Source organism: Calypte anna, chromosome 23, assembly GCF_003957555.1.
Source record: "Calypte anna isolate BGI_N300 chromosome 23, bCalAnn1_v1.p, whole genome shotgun sequence".
Taxonomy (NCBI): domain Eukaryota; kingdom Metazoa; phylum Chordata; class Aves; order Apodiformes; family Trochilidae; genus Calypte; species Calypte anna.
In genome coordinates, this window is record NC_044268.1 from 2,911,472 (window position 1) to 2,934,291 (window position 22,820).

Here is a 22,820-nt window from a genome sequence, read left to right on the forward strand (position 1 = left end):
CGGGAATGTGCCACAGGCTGTGCAAACCTGCTTTGCTATTTTAGCCTCCAGAAAGCTCTGTACAGCTCAAAATACACATTTCATAACCTCTTACACAACAAGTCAGACAAGTGACACTGGGCTTCCCAGTGGAAGACACTGATGCTCTGGCCCTGGTAACAGACATGGATGGGAAGAGATGCAGAGCAGAGGCTGGGAAGGACTCAGCTCCTCAGTCCTGCCCCTGGGACAGGCTCTGTGGCTTTCCCACCTGGAACACAGGGCTTAGAAGAATTAAATTGCTCCAAAGCAGTAAATTAGGTACAGGTAACAGTGACCAGGCTGTCCTGCAGTCCTACCCACATCACTTCCAATGCCTCTCAGGAGGCTTCCAGCCATTCCCAAAGCTGGGGTCAGCTAAAGGAGAAAGACACAAATCAGGTATGGGGAAGAACCATACTGAGTCACCCTAAACTCCTGGTCACCCTGCATTCAAGTATTTCCTGGCTATCTATTTAAAAAGCAAATTTAACACACAGCAAGAACAAAGGACCAACAAAGGACCTTTTTGTGCAGGTTTTACTGTATCATCAAGTTTGAACTCTGCTTTCTAACAGATGTGGTTGGGTGCACGCCTTGGAGTGATTTATAACCATTGCCCAAACCCATATGAAGCCATTATTTTCTTTATCTGAATGTCATTGCTTTTTATAACAGTGTTTATGTAAAGCATTAAAAAGTTAAACTGCAACCAGATGGGGCCCTTCCTCAGCATCCAAGCATCCTCAAATCGTGTGTGTGGGGAAAGGAACCACTGATTGGCAACTTTGCAGTGGGAAAGTTCACCCTTATTTCACACCTCGTAGGGAAAGTGTTGGAGACAGCATCCAAACAAAGTTGTAGTGATGAAAACAGGGCTGTCCACACAGGGAGTTTGATATCTGGGTTTGATATCTTCTCATGGAAGAATTGGGATCATTCAGGTGTAAACGAAAGGTTGGACTTGATAATCTCTGAGGTCCCTTCCAGCCCAGCCAATTCTATGATTCTGTGATTCTATGATCAGGAATAACCTGATCCGAGGCTGAAATGCAGGGAGAAGGAAATGGGTAAAGCAAGGGTGACCCAGGGCTGGGCATAGGTGCTGGGCAGGGCAGCCAAGGCAGGTGGGAATTCCAGTGTCAGGGATGCTGGTACCTCCCCTGGAAGAGCAGGGGATGGAGGATGGGCTGTTTGGGAGCTCTCCTGGTTTGTTTTGGAGTCACACATCATCCTCCTTCCCCTGTTCTCTCTGATCCAGCCTTGCCTGGCCACAGGCAGGAATGCCTTAGGCTATCAGCCTTTGTAAAATTGCTTTTTTTCTAGTCTGGCCTTAAGCATAAACAGGAAAAGCAACAACAGTCAGAGCAGCTCACAGCATGACCCTGTCTTCCAGGCCCCTATTTAGCAGACCTGGAGAAAACAGCCTCATGCAGCCAAAAAAAACCCCTTCCCTGTGCCCTTCACCTGCTGCTCAACACCCCAAAAATCCTGGCTGGGAGGAGTTCAGTCCATCCTGTGGAGAACCAGGTTCCTTCCTCACTGCTCCTGGGTACTTCTTGTCACTCCATGGTCACCCCCAGGGAAGCCATCATCAGATGGGATAAAAGCTGAATTCACCCACAACCTTGGCACTGGGGGAGATTTGGGGGCACCCAGAAAGTGCCTGGGGAGCCTGGCAACTCTCAGAGCTCCTCCTGTCATCAGTAGTGATGTTTATTCATAGAAATTATTACTGATCCAGGCAAAACTTCCCTGTGCATTGTGCCCCATCCATTCTGACTGATGCATTCTACTTGTCCAGCAGAGGAATGCCTGCAATTCTTCCCTATTGTTTGTGGGGAGAATGATATAAAAGCAGCAAAATGAGTTGTTCTGGACATTTTGCACCAACTCATTCACAAATAAAACTTGTCTTCTGCTGAGACAGTGCATATCAAATTTCCATTCAATCTGAAACTTCATGGGGGAATAAAAAAAAAGGCATGAAAAATAATAGGGTTTCTAATGGAAATCCCTGCCAATGGTAACTATAGAGAAGATGTAATATTTGTCCTTAGGGACGATTTATGACAGCTGATTCAACACTTTCACAATAAATGGGCATTTATTGACAGTAAATTCTGGTAGAAGATACACACTACACCACAGTGCCACATTCCCATTAATGTCCCTGCACTCAGCAGAGGCTGAGGGAGGGAAGTTGGATGCTGCCAGGCAGACCCTGGGATAACAAACAAGGGAAGGCTGCACTATTTACCTATCTCTTGGGCAACACAGACGTGATTAGTTGATGTAAATACCCAGCTCAGACTGGTGAGATAGGCAAGAAGCAGCTTAATTTCTTCAATAAATATTTATCTTGGTGCTTATGCTGGTTGTGAGCTGGGCTGTGACTGGGATGCTGCAGGGGTTCCACAGTGACCGTGGCTCTGCCAGAGCTGCTCTGACCTCCAGGCTCCCTTCCAGTCAGAGCTGCGAAGTTGAAGATAAGCTCAACATTTGCTGATAAAAGCCAAAATATTTCTGCAGAGAACACCACTGAGCACCCCCTGAACTCCAATCACTTCCACCCAAGTGCAAAGGCTGTAAGAGTGGGGGAATAAGGAGATCCAACCCTTCTGGGTGTGTTAGAGAAGTGGTGTCGAGGTCTTGGCAAAATTCATCTTTTTGGCCTCAATTCAGCAGAACACTTAGGAATAGACATAAGACTTGGAAGGCGTGCAAGCTCCAGTGAAAGAGGAACGGGTGCTTAAGTGGTTTTGCTGGACAAGGGCCTTTGAGCAACTGGCAGTAGCTATAATTCCTCATTTTTAATAAAACCCATCTTCCCGTGCAACAGCAGAAAACTGGGGGCTGAGGGGGGGGAAGCAGCCAAGGCCTGATAATTGACTGCTCAGTTTGTAATGGCAGAACACAACAAATGAAAGCTTCACCCTCGGTGGGGTTTGGTTCAGATCCTCTCAGTCAGCAGCCCCCTAATTAGAGACCACCTTCCGAAAAATCTGCATTGATAAAAAGGATGTGGAAGTGCAGCTCAGGACAGCAGAATGGGCTCCCTGACACCTGCCTGTGGGTGCCATTCCCTGCCAAGGACATGGGGCTGTGATCACATCACAGGAGCTGCTGAAATGACAGAGTAAAATTTAATTTCTGCACTAAAAGCATTTTAATCCTTGGGCATCCATGCAAATTCCTCTCCATTTTCCGTGGTAAAGCATAAAACTCCAAGTGGTTCTTTGGCTGGCTGCATCATTTTGACAAATTTGGCTTTGGGACTTTCAGGCAAGTGAGCACTGACCACAAAACTGCTCATTTTTCCTCCTCCAGAGAAACCCAAGGCCAAATCCTTCAGCACCTTGTTTGGGTTCCCCTGCTGAGCCAGGACACCCCCACAGAAGTAACAGAGGATGGAAAATGCTGCAATTTTTTTGGCCATTTCTGCCTTGTGGCAGAATTATATTTCCATTTGGGAAGTGACAAGGAAAGAGAACAAACCAGGGCTTGGCTAAAGAGTTATATTAGAAAAATATATATATATATTTGTGCCCTTGTTAAAGAATTCTTGAAACCCTTCTGTTCAGGACCTCTAAAGCTGTGTTCTGGGGGGAGGAGACTCTTTCACACACAGACATGTGTACGTATATCATGGATAAAAGCTCATGTAGAAACTCTTCTTATAGAAAAAGGCACAGATTTCTATATTTAAAAATATTCCATTGGCACTCATCACAGATTTGCAAGGTCAAAGGAGACCATTAGTCTGATTTTCTTCCTCAGCCTGAGCCAGAAATCTTCACCAATTTCCACAGTGAACCCAGTTTCTGCTGGAGTAAAGCACGTTCTAGCAAGGCAGCTAACACTGATTTAAAGTTTGCAGGTAATGACAAATCCACTCTATCTCTGGGTAATTATCACTCATGGTTAATTCAGAATTTTAATTTTCACAACCAGATGTTAAAGAAATCCTGCACGGGTGTGCCAGGCACCTGGCAGGGGGAGGTACCCTGCAACTTCAGGAACCTCATTGATGTGCCTGCGTTTCCTCTGGTACCAAAGAGTGATTTGCAGACCCAAGCAAGGCAGCTGACACTGGGGTAGCCTTGGATGGATTTACTGAAGGCTTTTTTTTAAAAACCTGAATGAAGGTTTAGTGAGAGGGAATGAACTCAGCTCTTAACCCATAAAGAAGCTGCATATGGCTGCTACTCCTAACAGCAGTGTGAGTGCTGGGGGTGCTTCTAAGGGGATGGAAATGCCTGGTTTGTGACCTTTCCTCTCTCTCTCTCTCTCTCTCTGGTGCACAGAAAGCTGATCTGGCTGTTGCCCCTCTCACCATCACCCACGTTCGGGAGAAAGCCATCGACTTCTCCAAGCCCTTCATGACCCTGGGGGTCAGCATCTTGTACAGGAAACCCAACGGCACCAACCCCAGCGTCTTCTCCTTCCTCAACCCCCTCTCCCCTGACATCTGGATGTACATCCTCCTGGCCTACCTGGGGGTCAGCTGTGTCCTCTTTGTCATAGCCAGGTAAGGGACCCCCTGTCCCCCTCTCCTTGCTGCCATCGTGCCACCTCTGCTGCCACGCAGTGAGGTCCCCTCCCCACGCCCAGGATCTGCCCACCCAGCAGGAGCTGCAGCATTAAACCTGTGCCATAAATGACTTTTTTTTCTTGGCATGGGGCTGCTCATTGCTGCTGGGCTCCCATCCTCTGCTTGGTTTGGGACCCGTGTCTCAGAGTGGTTGTAGGGGTGATGCAAACCCCCTGGGGAAACCAAAGCTGAGCTGCCCACAGGGGGAATTTGTTACCTCCTACAGCCCAGGTTACACCCTTTCTACTGCTTTACCATGCTAAACCTGCTGGTGTTTGTTTATTACCATAAACCTCTGAGCCTCTTTTGCCACCTCAGCGCAGGCAGTTCCATAGATTTACTAAACTTCCAGTACAAAAGGATTTTACCTGTCTGGGATAGCAATGCTCTGTCTCATTCACCACTCATCCTCCTGTCAGGTTGCTTCTCAGGCACCTTCCCCAGGGAGGAGCCCAACCTCTGCTCTGTGTCCTGGACACAAAGTCTCCCTATCCCACCCCATTCCCAGCTCCTGTCCCTGCAGCCTCCACTGAAGCTCCCACAACCCTTTCCCTGTATCCAAAGAACAGAGAACCCCTTGGTACTGATCAATCCGTCTGTTTACAAAATTAATATGCATCTAATTAGCATGTTTTAAACCTCTACATTTAAAAACAGCAGAATTTGCATCTATTTGCATACATTATTATTTTCACTGAGTCTTTTTATGAGATGCACAGTCCAGGGCTGCTCTCAAGCCATGATTCCACCTTTCGAAACCCAACCAGAGCCTTTGCCTCCCTGTCCTGCCCACCCAGGCACAGCCCCCCCAGGATGTTTAAATACCTCCCATGAACCCCATGCCCAGTTCCTGAGTTCCCTAAGCACAACCTGCAGTCAGACACTCATTTCTCACTTCTTCCAGTTCAAGTTATGCCAGTGATACCTTCAGAACCCTCCCTGCTGAGCCCAGACCTTGGGCTGGGGCTTGTCCAGACCCGATTCCCCAGGGGCTGCTGTGCTTTCCCCAGAGCATCCTTCATCAATCAGGTTCTACCTGACCCAAGGCCAGCAATCAGTCAGTGTAAAAACAAACACAAAAGCACAGCAGCCAGAACCCACTAACCCCCACGTTACAACAAATCTGCAATTTTCAACATCCCTCAGGTCCAGGAAAGCCTTTAGAGATGATTTCCTGAGTTTACTTGGTAATATCCTAATTATACATAACAGCAGTTGTCAAAGCACACTCAGCTCAGCAGACAGCTCCAAACCATCTGCGCTGGAGAGGCAGCTCCAGCATCTCATCTTTCCCCTGCAGAGGTGCAGAGCTGGAGAGGCTGCACCTCACTCTCAGGGATCTCCCCATGTTCAAGATTTTATCTGCAATGGTACAAAAAGCACTGAGAAAGCAGGGCTGGGGGGCAGAGGGATGGAGCTCGTGTCACTGCTGCACTTTTTGGGAAGGGGACAGAAGTGGAGGTGCCATGCAGACATCACCTCCCTCCCAGCTCTGCCCTTTAGGGGTGGCAGAGCATCAGCACAGCCCCATCCAGCATCATCCTGCCCCAGCTGAAACCTTGGGAGGGCTCCTGGGGACCCCAGCAGGGCAGGATGAGACCCTCAGCAGTTTTGCTTTGTGTTAAAAAAGAGAGAAGAACCAGAGGGGCCCAGCAGGCAAAGATATTCATCTGGGAAAATGAACCCAAAGTAATTACAAAAAGGAAAAACATTGTGAAGAGTGAGAGAAATCCTTCACTGTCTCTGCCAGCCATGCAGAACAACTCGATGGGCTCTGCTGCCACAAAGTCTGAGCCTGCTTGCAATGGCAATTCAAATACAATTCTACATTGATGAGTTTACTTTTCCCAACTCATCCAATGGCCAAATCCAGCTCAAAGTGTCCAGCTCTCACTGTGAGAGCACATTAGATGTGCAAATTGTACCTGCCCATGAAATCCATTGCAGGAAATATGAAGGAAAGGTTGAAGGAAACACTGGGACAGGCCCTGATGTGAAAAAATCTCAGAAGCCACTTTGCACAGGGATGAAATCCTGAAGAACTGGGCTTCCATCTCCTCTTTGGTTCATACTTTCTCTAGGTCACAGCAGTTATCCTCTAATACAACAGTTTTTCCATATCAAGCTCCTTCTTGGCTGAAAATGAACTCACAAAATGCTGCAATTAGAGTTTCTTTTGCCTGTTTTGATCCTGACATTTCTCCTATCTTCCTGTTCTTTTAAACACCACCAAATATTTGGTGTAATGAAGCTTCTGCAGGAATGATCTTTTAACACAGAGAGATGAAGAACAAGAGATTTCACATGGAATATATTTAATGCCTTCAGAAGTAAACGAAGCAGCATCTGCTTCTGACCCCAGCAAGGCTCCTAAATTCAATTCCCAGGAGAAAACAGCAAACCCTTAATTCAGAGCCATGAGTCTCCTGAACTGGGCACCAGAGTCCTCTGCTGCTGCTATAACCATAGGTCACTGCCACTTTAAACCAACTTAGGGACTATTTAGAGGCAAGCAAAGGATGTGTTTGATCCATCTCCCCTTTTAATCAGTCTCTTTTAGTTATTGATGGAACTTCTGCTCCTCAGCAGCCCAGCCCTAGCAGAGCCGTAAACACCAGCAATTTCTCAGCCTTCGTGGGGGTAATTTCTCTGGTCACTCTGGGGGGAGGTGACACAGCTGTCTGCTTGGGACTGTAACCGATCCACAGACTCACAGAGCCCTCAAATTGCAGCTAATTACCTCTGGGTGCTCAGAAAGGTGGGTGGGGTTAATACTCATCCTCATGGCCATTAATACTCATCCTCATTGCCACGAGGACTGGGTCATCCATAAGAAATTTCCCTGGAGGGCTAGTTGAGACTCTGCAGTGTTTTGTGATAGATCTTCAAAGCTTTGAAAGGCTCCCCTGTTGCCCTGCCAAAAAGGCCACGATGAGGCAAGAAAATCATCCTGGTTTTTGATGAAATATTTCTCAGCCCTTGCTCTGCACCTGGGGAAGAAGGAAACCCTCAGCAGACCCAATTATTCTGGTTCCAGCTGGGGGGGCAATGGGGCTGCTCACTCCTGCTCCCATTTCCCCTCTGGTTCCTCTCCTGGTCCCACAACCACTTCTCAAGTGCTGGACTGGGGCTGCTTTGCAGTTTTCTGAGTATCTCTGAAATTTGAGCAGCACCCCTAAGTTTTCTCTCAGAGACCTTGAAATTCTATTTCAATTCTATTTCAATTCTATTTCACCTCTTTTCAGTGGAACTTTCCATCCAGCTCCTGAATTCTGCCTTGATTGCACAGAATGGGTTTAGGTGCCACCCTTTAAACACCTCTGGGAGGTCCCCAGATCTCAGGCTCTGAGCAATCTGAGGCTGTGTTTGTGCTGAGGAGCTCCCAGGAGGGAGTTGGGGCTCTTTTCTCTACGTACATCCAGCCCTCTGACTGAGGGCACCCAGGAAATTAAGCACCAAAACATCTCCTTGGGTGGCAGCATGTCTGGCAGGGGATTACCAAAAAAAAAAAAAAAAAAAAAAAATTGTTGGCTGGTCTTTGAGAAAGGGCTTTTGTGAAGCTACGGGGATTTCAGAAGGAATTGGAGATGATAATGGCAGGTTCAAAAGCAATTATACCAATTATGGTTTTAATCTCAGCAAAATTTGGTACTCTTAGAAAATGTAAACAGCTTTAAATATATTAACATCTCTCCTGTTGAGCATGTTCCCCAGATCCTGCCTAAAAGAGCTGCATTCAGCTGCTCTTAGGGAGGATTTGCAGAGGGATGATCACAGAAAATTCCCTTGGTTTTACCCAAGAACTCCAGGGTTATCCATGGAGATATTTCCCCCCACAATAAGGGTTCTTCAGGCCACATCCCAGCTAATGATCCCTCATTTCCCACGTGCAGGTTCAGCCCATATGAGTGGTATGATGCTCATCCCTGCAACCCAGGATCAGACATCGTGGAGAACAACTTCACCCTCTTGAACAGCTTCTGGTTTGGGATGGGAGCTCTGATGCAGCAAGGTACAGATTCCCCCCCCCCTTAACCCTCCACCTCATCTTTTCACCTCTGCTTTTTACAGCTGAAATTTCTTTGTCAGAAAACCAAGATAAAATAACTGAAGCATTTATCAGCCTGGCTCTGGGTTTCCTGGGGAGGGGCAGTGGGTGCAGGAGAAGGGAGGCAGCTCTGCCCCAGGACCCACTGCAGGGGGAGAGACCAAACCATACTGGTGTTACTGGGTTAAGAGACCACAATGAGCTTAGGAATGGGATGTGGATGGGATTGCATTGATGGATGTGGATGGAACAGAGCAAATGGAATATATAGAGATGGAACAAATAAAGGAAATGTGTTAGGAAGACAGCAGGGGGGGAGCTTGTGAGCATCTCTGAATAGGGAACGAAACTCTGCTGTGATCTAATTGCAGAAAATCCAGGAATAGAAATAAGTGGAAAATGTCAAACATTCGTCATGCTTTAATTCACCATGTATCAGGAGTTGTACCCAGAGAGCAAAGGAGCCCCAGCATCAGCCTGGCAGAATGCTCTGTGCTCCTGCCTCTAACAGGGATTCTGCCCAGACCTCGGCTGCCCTGGTGGGCAGGGACAGTTCCCAGCAAGAGGGTTTTGCAGGATGAATCAGCCTCCTATCAGATGCTGGCAGATGAAAAGAGCTGTATTCTTTTTAACTCTGTTCTGCATCTAAGGAGAAAAATATTTCAAAGGACACTGATGTCACACTGTCCCATGTATCAAAGGGCAAGAGAAGGAATGGGAAAGAGTCAGGTTCTTGAGGAGAACCTGACATCAATATCCAAGGATCCTTTGCTTCCTGGTGCCTCCTGGCTGCACTCAGAGAGGAGAAAGGCTCCACCCCATGTCTGCTTTGGGGCCTAAAATTGCTCTGCAAATCCAATCTTTGTTGCAAATTCCAGGCTGGATCCACACTCTGAATGCAGTTGTTTGAAATCCAAAGCTCTTTTCTGGCTTTAAAAGGTGTCTTGGGCTATTACTAAAATAGCACAACCCATTTAGTCCTTCATGTCTGCTCAATAAAAGTCATTCCAGACCTCTTACACCTTTTATGCTGTAACATCTCCTGCTTCCCTACTTCTAACCAGTATTCAAAGTACTGGACCCTGATAGTTCCTTTCTCTCACTGTTTGATTTTTTTTTAAACATTGTGTATTTGAACACACTCCCTAGAGTGAGTCCTTTGAAAAGCAAAGCACTTTTTAAATAGCAGAACAAAACACTCACAAAAGTTCATAAATGCCTTGCTATTTAAATCTCATAAAAGCAGCCTAGTTAATTACTTCAGTCTGAATGTTTCCTGGAAATTGTGCTCTGTACCCAAGGTCACCAATAAAGGGAAGGTTTTTTTTTCTCCAAACGCCAAAAAAAAACCCAGTGGTTTCCTTGCATGCAAGATGTCTGGATAATTTACCTCAGAAACAGTTGGCTTTAATTGTGTGGCTGTTATTTGACAGTGAAACCCAATCCTTTCTCTATATATCATGTACATCATGTACGTATGTATATAAACCAAGTCCTTTCTCCTTCTACTTCTCCCTCCTCCTTCTCCTTCCCCATCTCCCAACCCCAGGCTCTGAGCTGATGCCCAAAGCTCTCTCTACACGGATCATTGGTGGCATATGGTGGTTCTTCACCCTAATTATCATCTCGTCCTACACGGCCAACCTTGCAGCCTTCCTGACAGTGGAGAGGATGGAATCCCCCATCGACTCGGCAGATGACTTGGCAAAGCAGACAAAAATAGAGTATGGAGCAGTGAAGGATGGAGCTACCATGACCTTCTTCAAGGTGAGCTCAGGCAAGGGCTTTCTACCTTCCAGGCAGAGCTGGAACGTGCTGGGGCCAAGGGGAGTGGGAACAAAGAACCAAAGACAAAACCCCTCCTGAGCCACCGCTGCTTCTCCTTGTCTGTTCCTGCCTCCTTGCCAAGGCTCTGACAGTTCAGCTTCCCTGGATGCACATCATGGCTAAATCCCCCTCCCCCCTGCTGCTAACTGGAGTCAGGAGTACAAAATCAGATTGATTTTACACCTTGGGAAGTTGTAACCCATATTGGCTCAGACACCCTGAAGCAGAGCACGTGTTATGTGTGACAGGACAGGTTGTGTTAAAGCCCTACAGAAAAATCTTACATTCCCTGGGATATTTATTTTCCCTGTTTCCAGGTCTCACCCATTGCAGCTCCATCCTTGGCTCTGCAATAAATGCTCCTCAGGGCTGACCTGGGCAACCTCCAGGGACAGAAAACAAAAGAAGCCCAGAGCTGGGCAGATGTTGCTAAAATTCCCCCCTTCACCAGTATTTTTTACATCTGAAATATTTTTCTTGCCCCTCAAGTCTTCATCTTAATGTAGTTAAGTTTTATTAAGCTCTGGAATCCAGTGTGAGGTAACAGCACCAATGCATCAGAATCAAACTGAATTATTTCTCCTCTTTAAAGCATGATTAATTTCAGAAGTTACCAACACTGCAGAGGAGGATGCTCAGGGCATTCATGTTTCACTATTACCTCAAAACTGGACAGAAACTGGACTTTTAAAACCACACCTGTCCTGTAAAACACACTTTAAAAATGTGGGAGAATAAAGGAATAGAAACGAGGAGTCATTAATCCAAGCAATGATCACCCTGGCTTGGAGACCAGAGCTTTGGCTACAGAAGTGGGGCTGCCTCCCCCTGTCCTTCCCCCTCTAATTCAAAGAGAAATCTATGTCCCAAAGTGTCACAAACACAGCTAATGCTTTAAAAAGCAGTTTAATTGCCAAATTAAAGGAGGAAGCCAATGGGTTGGATTTTACTAACAAGAACCAGCAGCATTCTTCAACTTTTCTTGGTTAAGGAGCCACTCTACTGCCTGAATCTCCATGTAGGGGCCAACAACACAGATTGGCAGAAAAACTTGGAGAATTTGGTTTGATGGTTCCTAAATCTGGGGGATGAAATCACTGCACAGGGCAGCAGGTTGCTGCTGGTTATGTTGCTTTCTGGTGCAGGCAGTTTTGTCTTTGGCACGGTCAGATGTGTTGTGTTACCTTCCAAAAGCAATAGAAACCTCCAGCAGCTATCAGGAAAAGACAGACTTTCCCTGCTGTGTTTTAACTACTCTTTCCAGTAAATTTTATATGGGCATAAGAGGAAACAGTGTTGGGTTTTTTTTTTTAAACCATCAAGGACACGGGAGATTTATTGTTTCATGTCGTCATCTATCAGAATCATTCCTAAGGCTTCTGACAGGCAGCTGGCAGGGTTTATTGATGCAGTGTGTTTTCCTTTTTTTTTTTTTTTTTTTTTTTATGACTATTGTTGTTTGGAGACACATTCTCAGGAATTTTGGGAAGCGTTTCCATGACTGGAGCAGTGAGATGCTGCTGTGGGGTGTTCTGTCCCCTTGTCCTTTGTGTCCAGAGAAATACAGGAGAGCCAGAGCTTCTCCCAGCCCCCAGCTGGAGAGGTCTCTGCCAAATATCTGGGAAAAACAAAATCATTCCTTCATGTTAGGAACTCACTCCTCCCCTTCTCCCAAATCCCTGCACAAGGTCCCTGTTGGTCCCATCAGCCCCACAGGGAGCATCCCCACTCCCCCAGAGGTTTTTCCTGGGCAGCTGAGCTGAGCCAAGGGGAAGCAGAAGAGGGAGTTTTACCAATCCTGCTGGCAGATTTTGACTTAATGAAAAGAACTTTTGAGAAGCTATTTATTCCCTGGCAGTGCATATCGAGTTACAGGAATAAACACAGATCAATTAATTTAGGAACAGCATCTAGCTTTCCTTACAAATCATGCCAGAAATCCTTCATATCTTGCAAAGGATGCTGCCTCTCCCTGAACAAATGCCAGGGTTAATGTGCAGTTTGGAGTACGAGTCTGAGAGTTTGTATGTGTGTACATATATTTTCACTTGTACAGACATGTTAAATCCTCAAGAGTAAGTATCTTCAGTCGGTGAAAATCAATTTATTTTTTTTCATACAGGCTGGAATTGAAAATCTTAATCCTGAAAGTTCCTTCCTTGCCAATTTCACTGATAAAAAAGCATATATGTCTTGGCAAGATGCCTTGTAGTGGCTCCTCTAAACTATTCCATTAATTTATTTGGGTGACTGGTCTTGAAGCATTGGTTATTAAAGGCACCTCCTGAGCCATGACTCTAAAGAATGAATTCAGAGGCGTTCTCGGTGTCGTTGCAATTGCTGCTTTCAGAGGGGATGCTGCTCAGCTTTTCTTACATGCCTCTGGTCTAGCACCATTGCAGGGGGTTATTAAGATGCAGAAGAGCAGATTCTGATGTTATTTATCCTGACCAAACGAGGAGAAGCTCCACTCCTGGATCAGGAGGGAGACCCAGTCCTGGTGTGCAGCATGGCTGCAGCCATCAGCCTCATTCACCTGGGTTTTTATCAGCAATAATCTCCATCATCCCTAACCTGCCAGAATTCCCATCTCTGGAGTTTTTCTGCCAGGAACAAGGCAGTGTCAGTCCATTTATCTTCATGCTTCAAAGCAATCAAGCAGTTCCTCTTTACCTACCTTTGGCAGCAAAGCAAAGTTGTCTTTGAGGAGGTTCTGGGGACCCCAGGGAGGTCACAGGGGCACAGGGGGGTCTGCCTGATACCCACATTTCTTTTACACAGCCCAGAAATGGAAATGGTGATTCCCTAGAGAAGAAACCTGCCCCTAGCCACAGCACAGCCACCAGCAGCTCAGCAGTACCCAGCCCCAGTAAGAATTTTTTAAGGTAAATTATTTACACTGCAAAATCAGAGGCCCAGCAAAACAAAATGTACACACATGAAAAACAAAACAAAACAAAACAGAAGTCCAGCAAAATAAACACAATTAATGTGCAATCTTTACTATGAAGTTACTACTAAGACAGTTGTGCTTATTTGGATGGTATGTGCTCAGGTGATGTCACCCAAATTCCCAAAATTCCCATTAATAAGTGACCACCTTTCCAATTCAGAGAAAAGGGAGGAAGGATCAACTTTCCCCCTAATAGGAAAACTTGCACAGGGATGGAAGTTCTCCAGGATGAGGTGTGGGCTGCAGGGTTTGATTGATGACTGCTCTCACAGTGATTGACAATTCCTTCTAAATTGGACTTCCAACAAACAGCCAGGTCTATCAAGCTGCTGGTGCTGGGCTGAATGTTACAGCTGGTGAATTTTCCCTGGGAGCTGTAGAGTTATCTCATGTTAGCTGAGGGAAAGAAACTAATAGGAAATAAATTCCCAAGGAGGAGAAAAGCAGAACTTACATTACAGGGAGAGCCTGAGATTGCCTTGGCCAGAGATGTGTGTCCAACCACCCTGCCTTGACCTGTCCTCCCTGGAGGAGCTGCCCCCACCTTATCTCTGGGGATGATGAGACCATGGAAGCAGCAAGGGAGGCACCAACCCCTCCTGGGGCTTCAGAATCTCCACTGATTTGGTTCATTAAGCACCAGGCAGCTCCAACCCCTGAAGAGCCCTTGCCCATGAGTGTTCCAGCCAGGGAAGGTGCCCACCTCACCACGGGTGTCCCCAGCCCAGAGCCCCCCAGCCAAGGACACCCCGAAGGGTCTTGAAGCAGCACAGTTGGGGACAAGAAAGCTGAGCTTCTCCTGGCATTTCAAAACACAATTAAGCCCTTTCAGCTGGTGAGAAGCAGTGATTTAAGAAGAGAAAAGTGCTGCTTCTCTTCCAGGGAGCCCTGTCTGATGTAATTTAAGTTGTCTGAAGAGCTACAATGCCTCATGCAAGTCCTATTAGCTTCACTAAATGCAGCCTATTGATTTTTTTTGCCTGTTTATTTTGGTCTATGCTTTAAACTGGGAGAACACTGATGTTGTTTAAGAGCTCTGTGTCAACACCTAAGAAGCATTAAATGCAGGTGGAGAAGGAGAGAAAGGGAGAGCCAATGAACTCAGAGGCCTCTGATGTGAACTATATAAATGTTAAACAAGCCCTTATCAGAGAGCTGAGGATGTTATTCACTGCAATCACAAATTGTAATGCACAGATATTTAATAATCCTTTTGGAGGCTGCATTTCTTGCTGCTCTCTGAGGTCTGAGAGATGCCACAAATATACCTCCCAGGCACTGGCCCAGATTTTTCAAGAGAGGGTGATTATCCTGCTCTTGTATGGAGTTTGCTCCAGCACAAGTGGATTACAACAAGCCTGAGCTTTAACTGAGAATAAATGGGGGTGTGGTTATTTCAGTGAGGAGAAGGAGCCCAGGGGGTTCAAGTGAGAGGAAGAGCTTTTGTTCCTGAGCTTGGAGGTGTTGAGCCATGTGCCAGCATCTCTTAAATATGCTGGGAAAAAAAAAAAAAAAAAAAGAGGTGGACAGGTAAAGAATCTGAAATACCAAGCATTGCAAGGGAGTTCTTTTCTTAGCTAATTTACTCTTATTTATAGTGGTTTTCTAAGATAAGCCTATGCTGGCATGTTTTGGGTGCTACTGAAAAATGAGGGGGAGATGTGATAGCAGGAGTTGGGGTGGGATGAGGCTCCATCTCCTGCTTTCTTACAAAAGGACAGAGACCTGAAAGCTAGATAAGTGACAACTAAACCAGGAGGTGCAGCTCCTGCCACAGCAACTCCTCATGGAGCTGCAGGTGAGCAGTTCCCCTGATTCAAGACAGAGCTCAAACACTTATCAGCCCCTCCAACTTATCAGCCAGCTTCAGGCTCTTGCTAAGTAGTGTTGTGGAGGAGGAGGTTTTGGCTGACTGAGCTGCCTCTTATAAAATAAGAAGGCAAAAAAAAAAGGTCTAGGAAAAACAAGAAATTAGGCAGAAAAAAGTAATGGTACATAATGAACAAAAGCCTGAGTAACCCAGTGCTTTTCCAGAGCTCACCTGGATGGATAGAGTTGGGCTGATGAGAGAGGAGGGTTCATCCCTGGGGACCAAGGGGGAAATTCAAGAGGATGCTGATGGGACATTCCTGGGGAATCTTTGAGCCTGGAGCCAGTCACCTGGCAGCCTCCACATGGCTCTGAAAGAGAGACAGTTCAGAAGGTGGTCGCAGACAAATGGTATATTTCAAATGTCATGGAAAGACAAAACAGCCATACTTCTTCCCAGTGAACACATTTTCTAGAAGAAGAAAAAGACATTCATGTGAAGAGTAAGCTAGAAAATATATTCCTCCTTTTTTAGCAGAACACCTGCTGGTGGTGGAAGAGTATCCATTTTTTATTTTTAGTCATAAGAGAATCTTCTTGAATATTTCTCTGCCTCTGTTTAGGTGGCTACGTTAGATTTGTTTGGCAGTTGCAGATATCTCAGAAGAGACACATTTCCTTGTAGTGCTTGAAGAGAGACAAAAATATCATCGAGTGTGTGCACAAGAGAAAAACATTCCTTCTGAAGTCTTCTGTCTGCTCTCCTTGTGAAAAAACATTACGGGCCAAACAAAATTTGGGTTAGGAGACACAAAAGGAGAGGTTGGGGGGTGCAGGGCATCCAGGCAGGGTCTGGCAGCATCACCTGCAGGACAAGATCTCAAGTGAAGCCAAACCACGTTGGGCAGTGAAAGTGGAGAGATTTAAGACAAGGTCAGGTTGGTAATAGCTCCATTATGGGAACTGTTCTCAAATCTCTGTTATTGACTGTATCGACCCAAGGTTTCAGCCAATAGAATACTAATTCAGTTTGGGGGGTGTGGGGGTGTTTTTTTCCCAGAAATCAAAAATCTCCACGTTTGAAAAAATGTGGGCTTTCATGAGCAGCAAACCCACAGCACTTGTGAAAAACAACGAGGAAGGAATCCAGAGAACCCTCACAGCTGATTACGCGCTGCTGATGGAGTCAACAACCATCGAGTACATCACCCAGAGGAACTGCAACCTCACCCAGATCGGGGGTCTCATCGACTCCAAAGGCTATGGGATTGGGACTCCCATGGGTAAGTGACACTGGAGGGGTTTCTGTGGGATGCTCAGGAGGGGGGCTGGTTACCACAAATACAACAAATGGGATAAAATAGCCTGCTGCCAATAACAAAAGTGCAAACACCAAAGCTTACGCAGCCCCCTGAGCAGCCCTGCTCAGCACAGCCACATTCCTGGGTCCCCTTTTTGTCCTTCCTTCCCTCTGTGTCTAATGGTGCTCCCTCTCCCCAGGGTCACCCTACAGGGACAAGATCACCATTGCCATCCTCCAGCTCCAGGAAGAGGACAAGCTCCATGTAATGAAGGAGAAGTGGTGGCGAGGGAATGGGTGCCCTGAGGATGAGAACAAGGAGGCCAGTGCTCTGGGCATCCAGAACATTGGTGGGATTTTCATCGTCCTGGCAGCAGGCTTGGTGCTCTCTGTCTTCGTGGCCATGGTGGAATTCATCTACAAACTGCGGAAAACGGCAGAGCGTGAGCAGGTACCCTGGGCTGAACCCCTGGGGGGGTTGAACATGGACCCCAGAGAAAGACAGGGAGATGGGGAGGGGGATTCAGCCCTTTACCTGCTGCCCAGGGGCCCCAGCACCACTGAGAGGCAGCAGAGGTGTTGGGTGTTCAAGGAGCAATGGACATGAGTGAAATCTCTGCCTCTTCTCCCAGCAGTAAGAGCCTCAAGGAACTGGTCAGGAAGCTTCATGCTACTTTATCAGCTTTTGACAACTCTCAGACAGGCAGCCCAGCCCCCCCACAGTGGTTGGTTAGTGCTGCTGAAACAAGGGCTGCTTTTCTGGCTTTATCCCTTCCTTGCATGTCAGGAACAGTAGAAAGGGCATTTGTGTGCATGACCAGAAACCCAAGCAAGTTGCTCCTGTGATGTACTAGACAGAGGAAGGAAAACTGCCCACTAGCAAGCCCAGTAAGATTCCATCCCATAAATCCATAAATCTGCCAGGGATCACACCAGGCACCAGCACCCCAAGAGCCCCCAGGGCTCTGCCTGTTGGCAGAACCGAGTGTGGCACAGGTAGGAGAGAGGGGACAACCAGAGCCCGTGTGTCACTCCCACTGAGAACAACCGATGCAGAGCGGGGTCTCAGCATCCTCCTGCCCCCAGGGTTGTTGGCAGAACCTTTTCCCAGGGGTAATGGAGGTTTTTGTCCCTGCTGTCCCCAGCGCTCCTTCTGCAGTGCCATGGCTGAGGAGATCCGGCTGTCCCTCAGCTGCCAGCGGAGGGTCAAGCACAAGCCCCAGCCCCCTGTCCTGGTGAAGACGGATGCTGTGATCAACATGCACACCTTCAACGACAGGCGGCTGCCCGGGAAGGACAACATGACCTGCAACACCGGATTGGCACCCGTGTTTCCCTAGGGAATGGGAATTTGGGGGGGCGGGAGGGAAGGAATTGCAGCAGGCGAGGCTGGATGCGCTCGTAAGTAGGGAAGGAAGGATTAAAAAGTGAGAAAGAAAAAAAATAGAAAAAAAAATAACAAACAAAAAAGCCTGGTTTGGTTCATTTCAAGAACAAGGCCTTTACAACACTGCATCCATCACCGGCACAGAAGCAAGAACTTCAAAGCACGGACTGTAACAGAGGTCTTGGGGTTTTCTGTTTCATTTTTGTTATTTTTTTGTTCTTCTATTTTATTTTTTTTTAAACGCTTAGATCCTACAGGCCTTGTGGAGTCCAAACACACCACCCACCATCCAGGAGTCTGATGTTTACATACTGAAAACACACGGAGGAGAGACAGACTTGAGCCCGACTGAGCCCCGGGGGGGTACAGAGGAACCCCCGGGGAAGGCTCCCTCAGCATGGCAATAACCAGAAACCCTCGGAGGTGCAGCACCTGCAGCCATCTCTGCGAGCATCCATCCCCCAGAGACACACACAGCACAGCTGTCCAGGAAAGGGGAAGCTCTCTGTGAAGCACTGTGATGGCCAAGGCTCTGCCTTCTCTTGAAGCAGCAGAAAGTGGCCCTCGTGCTGGCTGTGGCCACCTGGAAGTCCCCATGGGCCATGGTGGGAGAAGGCAACACGTGTCCAGCTGTGGCTCCAGGAGAGGGGACTGTGGAGGGGTGAGTAAGGATGAACAGAGCTGAGCTCCTGGCCAGGGATGGAATAGTGTGGTGGGCACAGGAGCCACTGCCACCTCCAAGTGCCACCCCCACACACCCTGTGCCAAACCCCAGCCCGTGCCCAGAGTGACTCTGGGACCTCCAGCTCCTCAGCTCCTTCACTCTTCCCACAAAGCTCAGTCACTGCTGCAGGGAAGCACAGAAAGCAGCTGAGTCCAGAGGCTGCAGCAGCAGGAACAGACCTGTTTCCAAGAGCCCAACAGGACCAATTTCCATGAAATTCAGCAGCACTGAACTGCAGCTCTGCTGTGTTCTCACTCAGACCAGGAGAGGACTCTATGGCTGGCTTAGGACTAAATGCTCCCCATGGCATCAGAGACCTGAAAGATGTCCCAGCCTGCAGGGCCAGGGCTGGCCTGGGATGAGGAGCAACGTGTGGAGCCCTAAGCAGCATCTCCAGGTGACTGAAGCAAACACACACTGAAAAGTTTTTAAGAAATCTTCCATGCACTGTGTTCTTATTTTCAGGTTGCTTAATCCGGAAGGCTGGTCCTGCAGATGAATTTAGGCAGAATTACCAAAGACCCCTCTGCTGACCTAAAGTAACATTTGAGTAATGTCACTCAGCTCTGTCCCTCCCCAGGGAACGCTGCGGGTGGCAGGTGGGGACACTGCAGATCCATTTGCAAAGAAAAGCAAACAGGAATGGCTCAGCCCATTCGAACCCAGAACACCTCCCAGGGAGCACTGGAAGGGGCTTCAGAACAACCTCCTGCCAGGGGGACACTGACCTACACACTTCTGCTGCTGGAAACACCTCCTGCACCCACCACCCAAGCCCTGAGGGTGGGCAGGACAGGGATGGAGCAGCTCAACACACTGGAGCTCAGCATCCCCAAACTTCTCCCTCTGTGTGGGGAGCCACAGCCACCCCAGGGATGAGCAGCTCAGCTGACCCAGTTTGCTCCCCCCTGTGCTGCAAGGCCTTTCTGGAAAGTTTATCCTCGCCCCAAAGGAGCAAACCTGATTGTAGATGGTTTCAGGTTGTTTTTTTTTTCCCCACCTGTTTCTTTCCGAGGCTCAGTGAGGATGGAGCTGAATTAGCAAATTGGCTTGAGGGGAGATAGCTGCTCCCCCTCCCATCACAGAACATTATTTGTCCTTATTTTGCTTTTCCATGATGTAAAGAAGCATCACAGTGACCCGAAACAAACAAACAAAAGAAGGTAATTTGTCAAATTTTGACTCGTTAAGATATGCAAAGAATTTTCACCTCTTCATAGGAATCATGAAAAGTTAGGGGTGAATGTTGGCACCCCATGAGCATCACATTTCCTAAGAGTTTGCTGACCAAACACCTGATAGATTGGAAACATGTTTCTGCTTCCCAAAGCTGATGACATTCTTTCTGTATTGCTTTGCAAATCCTTAGGCTTGTCAGAATAGGAAATTTTATGTTTCCTTTGCAGATTTCCAACTCTTAGGTTTTTACAATTAAAGCAGAGAGAACAAAGCCTGAAACTGACTTTAAATGTCCAGGAAGAGTAAAATACCACCAAAAAATGGCATTCCTTTTGCTTCTTAGCAGATTTTTTTTTTTCCAAATAAATAAATTTTACTAATACCATAAGCCCCATTTATTCATATTTGACACCACTTTGATTTGATTTTACTCACAAACATTCCAGATGAAGGAGTGAGAATCTGGGATTACTGGTGCTATCTGCCAGCAAAGCCAAACCCTGCAGATTAACCATTGCCCTGACCACACCTCAGCCATGGCATCGCTGCCCTCATCCATCGACTTTAGGCTTTTATCTTTAAATCCTGACCATTAAAACATCCGAAGCTCAACAAGAAGGGGACGTTCTGCTCGGCTCAACCCCGGGGAGGAGCTGCCCGGGGGGGCTGCGGGCTCCCCCGTTCTCCTCCTGCTCCTTGATCTCAGCCTTCCTGCTGCAATCCAGGAGCAGTTCCAGCCGGGACGAGTGGGAAATTCAGCCTGCTGCTACCCTGCTCGGCCTGGAGCCTCTGTCACCCACATCTCCCTTGGTGCTCCTCACCCCAACCCGGAGCCCGTGTGGGGTTTGACTGCGGAGCAGGAGCGAGGAGCAGGGACCTCTTGGGAGACTTCAGGGGGGGCAGAGCTGGTGACAAAGCCTCAAAGCCTTCTGCCAGCTTCTTCTGCGACCTCTTGGTGACGATTGTCAACTCTTAGAAATCATCTGCCCCCCCCAACTTTGTTTAAATCGGCTCCTTTCTTCTCTCGGTGGGCTGGGGGAGAGGGGGGGGGCTGCAAATGTGAGAAGGAAATAAAGAGGAAACAGGTTTGGGTTATTAAACTGTATCGAAACTGTTGTCACCTCGGTTCACTGTCCCTTTTATCACTTGCTTTTTCCTTCCAGCTCTCCTGTGAGGCAGAGCAGGGGCACAGCAGGTAGCTCTGGGCTTGCTTTGAGCAAAGCACCAACTCGTGGTGGGTTCGGGAGGAGAGATCCCCAAGGAGATGGAATATGCAACAGGGAACCAGCTCCAGCTCCGGCAGCCACCGCTCCCCCCTCGGTGGGTGCTCCTGGGGTGCAGGGCTCAGCTGGGAGCCAGCAGGGTGCTCTCGGGAAGGGTCACAACAGAGGGACCCCCGGATATGGCAGCTCCCCCAGCACCCTGGGACCCTGCGGAGACCCCAAGCAACTGCAGCGCCCGTCCCTGCTCGGGTGTCACCAGAGCTGCTCAGGTGCTCCTGGGCAACAGCATCGCAAGCCCTCTGCTCTCTGTCCCTTATTTTGACATGTTTCTCAAAAAAAAAAAAGAAAAAAAGAAAAAAAAATGGGAAAAAAAGGAAAAAAAGTGGTCTCCGAGACATTCAGGGGATTTTTCCTTTGTGGACATGCAGAATTTCTATGAATATAGTTTTTTGTAAACATTTTGTAACAATTTTGGTTTCATAGTAACTGTGTTACTTGCTGATCATTCTAGGCTGATGTAAATAAAATTTCCAAAAAAAAAAAAAAAGAAAAAAAAAAAAAAAAAAAAGAAAGAAAAAAAAAGAAAAAATTCTGATTATTTTCCTTTTTAAGACACTGTGATATATCAAAGTGCACAGTTTGCTGTATGAAGTAATATGGTTTTAAATTTTAAATAAAAATAATTTCTAGAAAACAAGGAAGTTTCTGCCTGCTTCTGCGGAACAACTCCCTTCCTCCTTGTTGAAATTTCACACCTAAGAACAAGTTGTTTAATGACCTGCTCGGCTCTCCTGATTACCAGCTGTAAAAAAATAACAACAGAATCCACAGCTAAAGCCAAGCAGCTCAGAGGAGCCTCTGGCCAGGGGGTGTCCAGGGGGATGGGAGAGGTGAGGATGCTCTGGAGCACGGAGAGGGAGGGAGGGAAGATCCCCACGGGTGTCACCTTCACCCCGGGGGGGATCAGCCAGACCATGAGGCTCCGTGTACTCCCCCCCCCCTGTCCTCAAACACCTACAAAAAGTTTGGTTTCAGACCAATAATCGAGTCTGGGTGCTCCACACTCTGCAGAACCCCTCCCCAGGGTGCTTTACTCCGGGTCTGTGTCTCCTTTTCAGCACAGAAAGGTCCCGGAGTCCCAGAACCCCCGACAGAACCAAAGGTCCCCAGGGGCCTTCGAGGTTCATAACAGTTCTGTTTTCCTGCCTTCCCTTCCGATGGAAATCAAAACTCCTACAAGCTTGCTAAAAGCTAAAAGCACCCTAAAGGGCAATGTTTATTAGTCTGGAATCTTTATGACTCTGCTTTATTGTGTGAAGGCTTGGGAGGAAATGTCCGTGGGTTCCGGGATGGGAATGATGGGAGCTGGGTTGTTCCAGCTACAATAAAACAAACTCTAAAAGCAGAGGCACAGCCCTGGGGACAGCCAGGGCAGCATTGCTGCAGCACTGCTCCCCCTGGTCCCCAGTGTCCTCACTGCTGGAGGTGGCACTGGGATGGAAGGGTGGCACTGGAGTGGAAGGGTGGCACTGGGGTGGAAGGGTAGCACTGGGATGGAACGGTGGCACCGGGATGGAAGGGTGTCACTGGGGTGGAATGGTGGCACTGGGATGGAAGGGTGGCACTGGAGTGGAATGGTGGCACTGGGGTGGAAGGGTGTCACTGGGATGGAAGGGTGTCACTGGGATGGAAGGGTGTCACTGTGGTGGAATGGTGTCACTGGGGTGGAATGGTGGCACTGGGGTGGAATGGTGGCAC

General features: G+C 47.7%; 1 protein-coding gene across 1 annotated transcript in view; it reads left to right on the forward strand.

The window, feature by feature from the left end:
• Positions 1-17,889, forward strand: part of GRIK3 (glutamate ionotropic receptor kainate type subunit 3) — an 85,750-nt gene extending 67,861 nt beyond the window's left edge. The window contains exons 11-16 of the mRNA XM_030464348.1: positions 4,326-4,549; positions 8,506-8,624; positions 10,210-10,427; positions 16,310-16,532; positions 16,750-17,000; positions 17,695-17,889. Of these exons, the coding sequence (XP_030320208.1) occupies positions 4,326-4,549; positions 8,506-8,624; positions 10,210-10,427; positions 16,310-16,532; positions 16,750-17,000; positions 17,695-17,889 (1,230 nt within the window). The remainder of the gene's footprint in view (positions 1-4,325; positions 4,550-8,505; positions 8,625-10,209; positions 10,428-16,309; positions 16,533-16,749; positions 17,001-17,694) is intronic.
• The last annotated feature ends 4,931 nt before the right edge of the window (positions 17,890-22,820 follow it).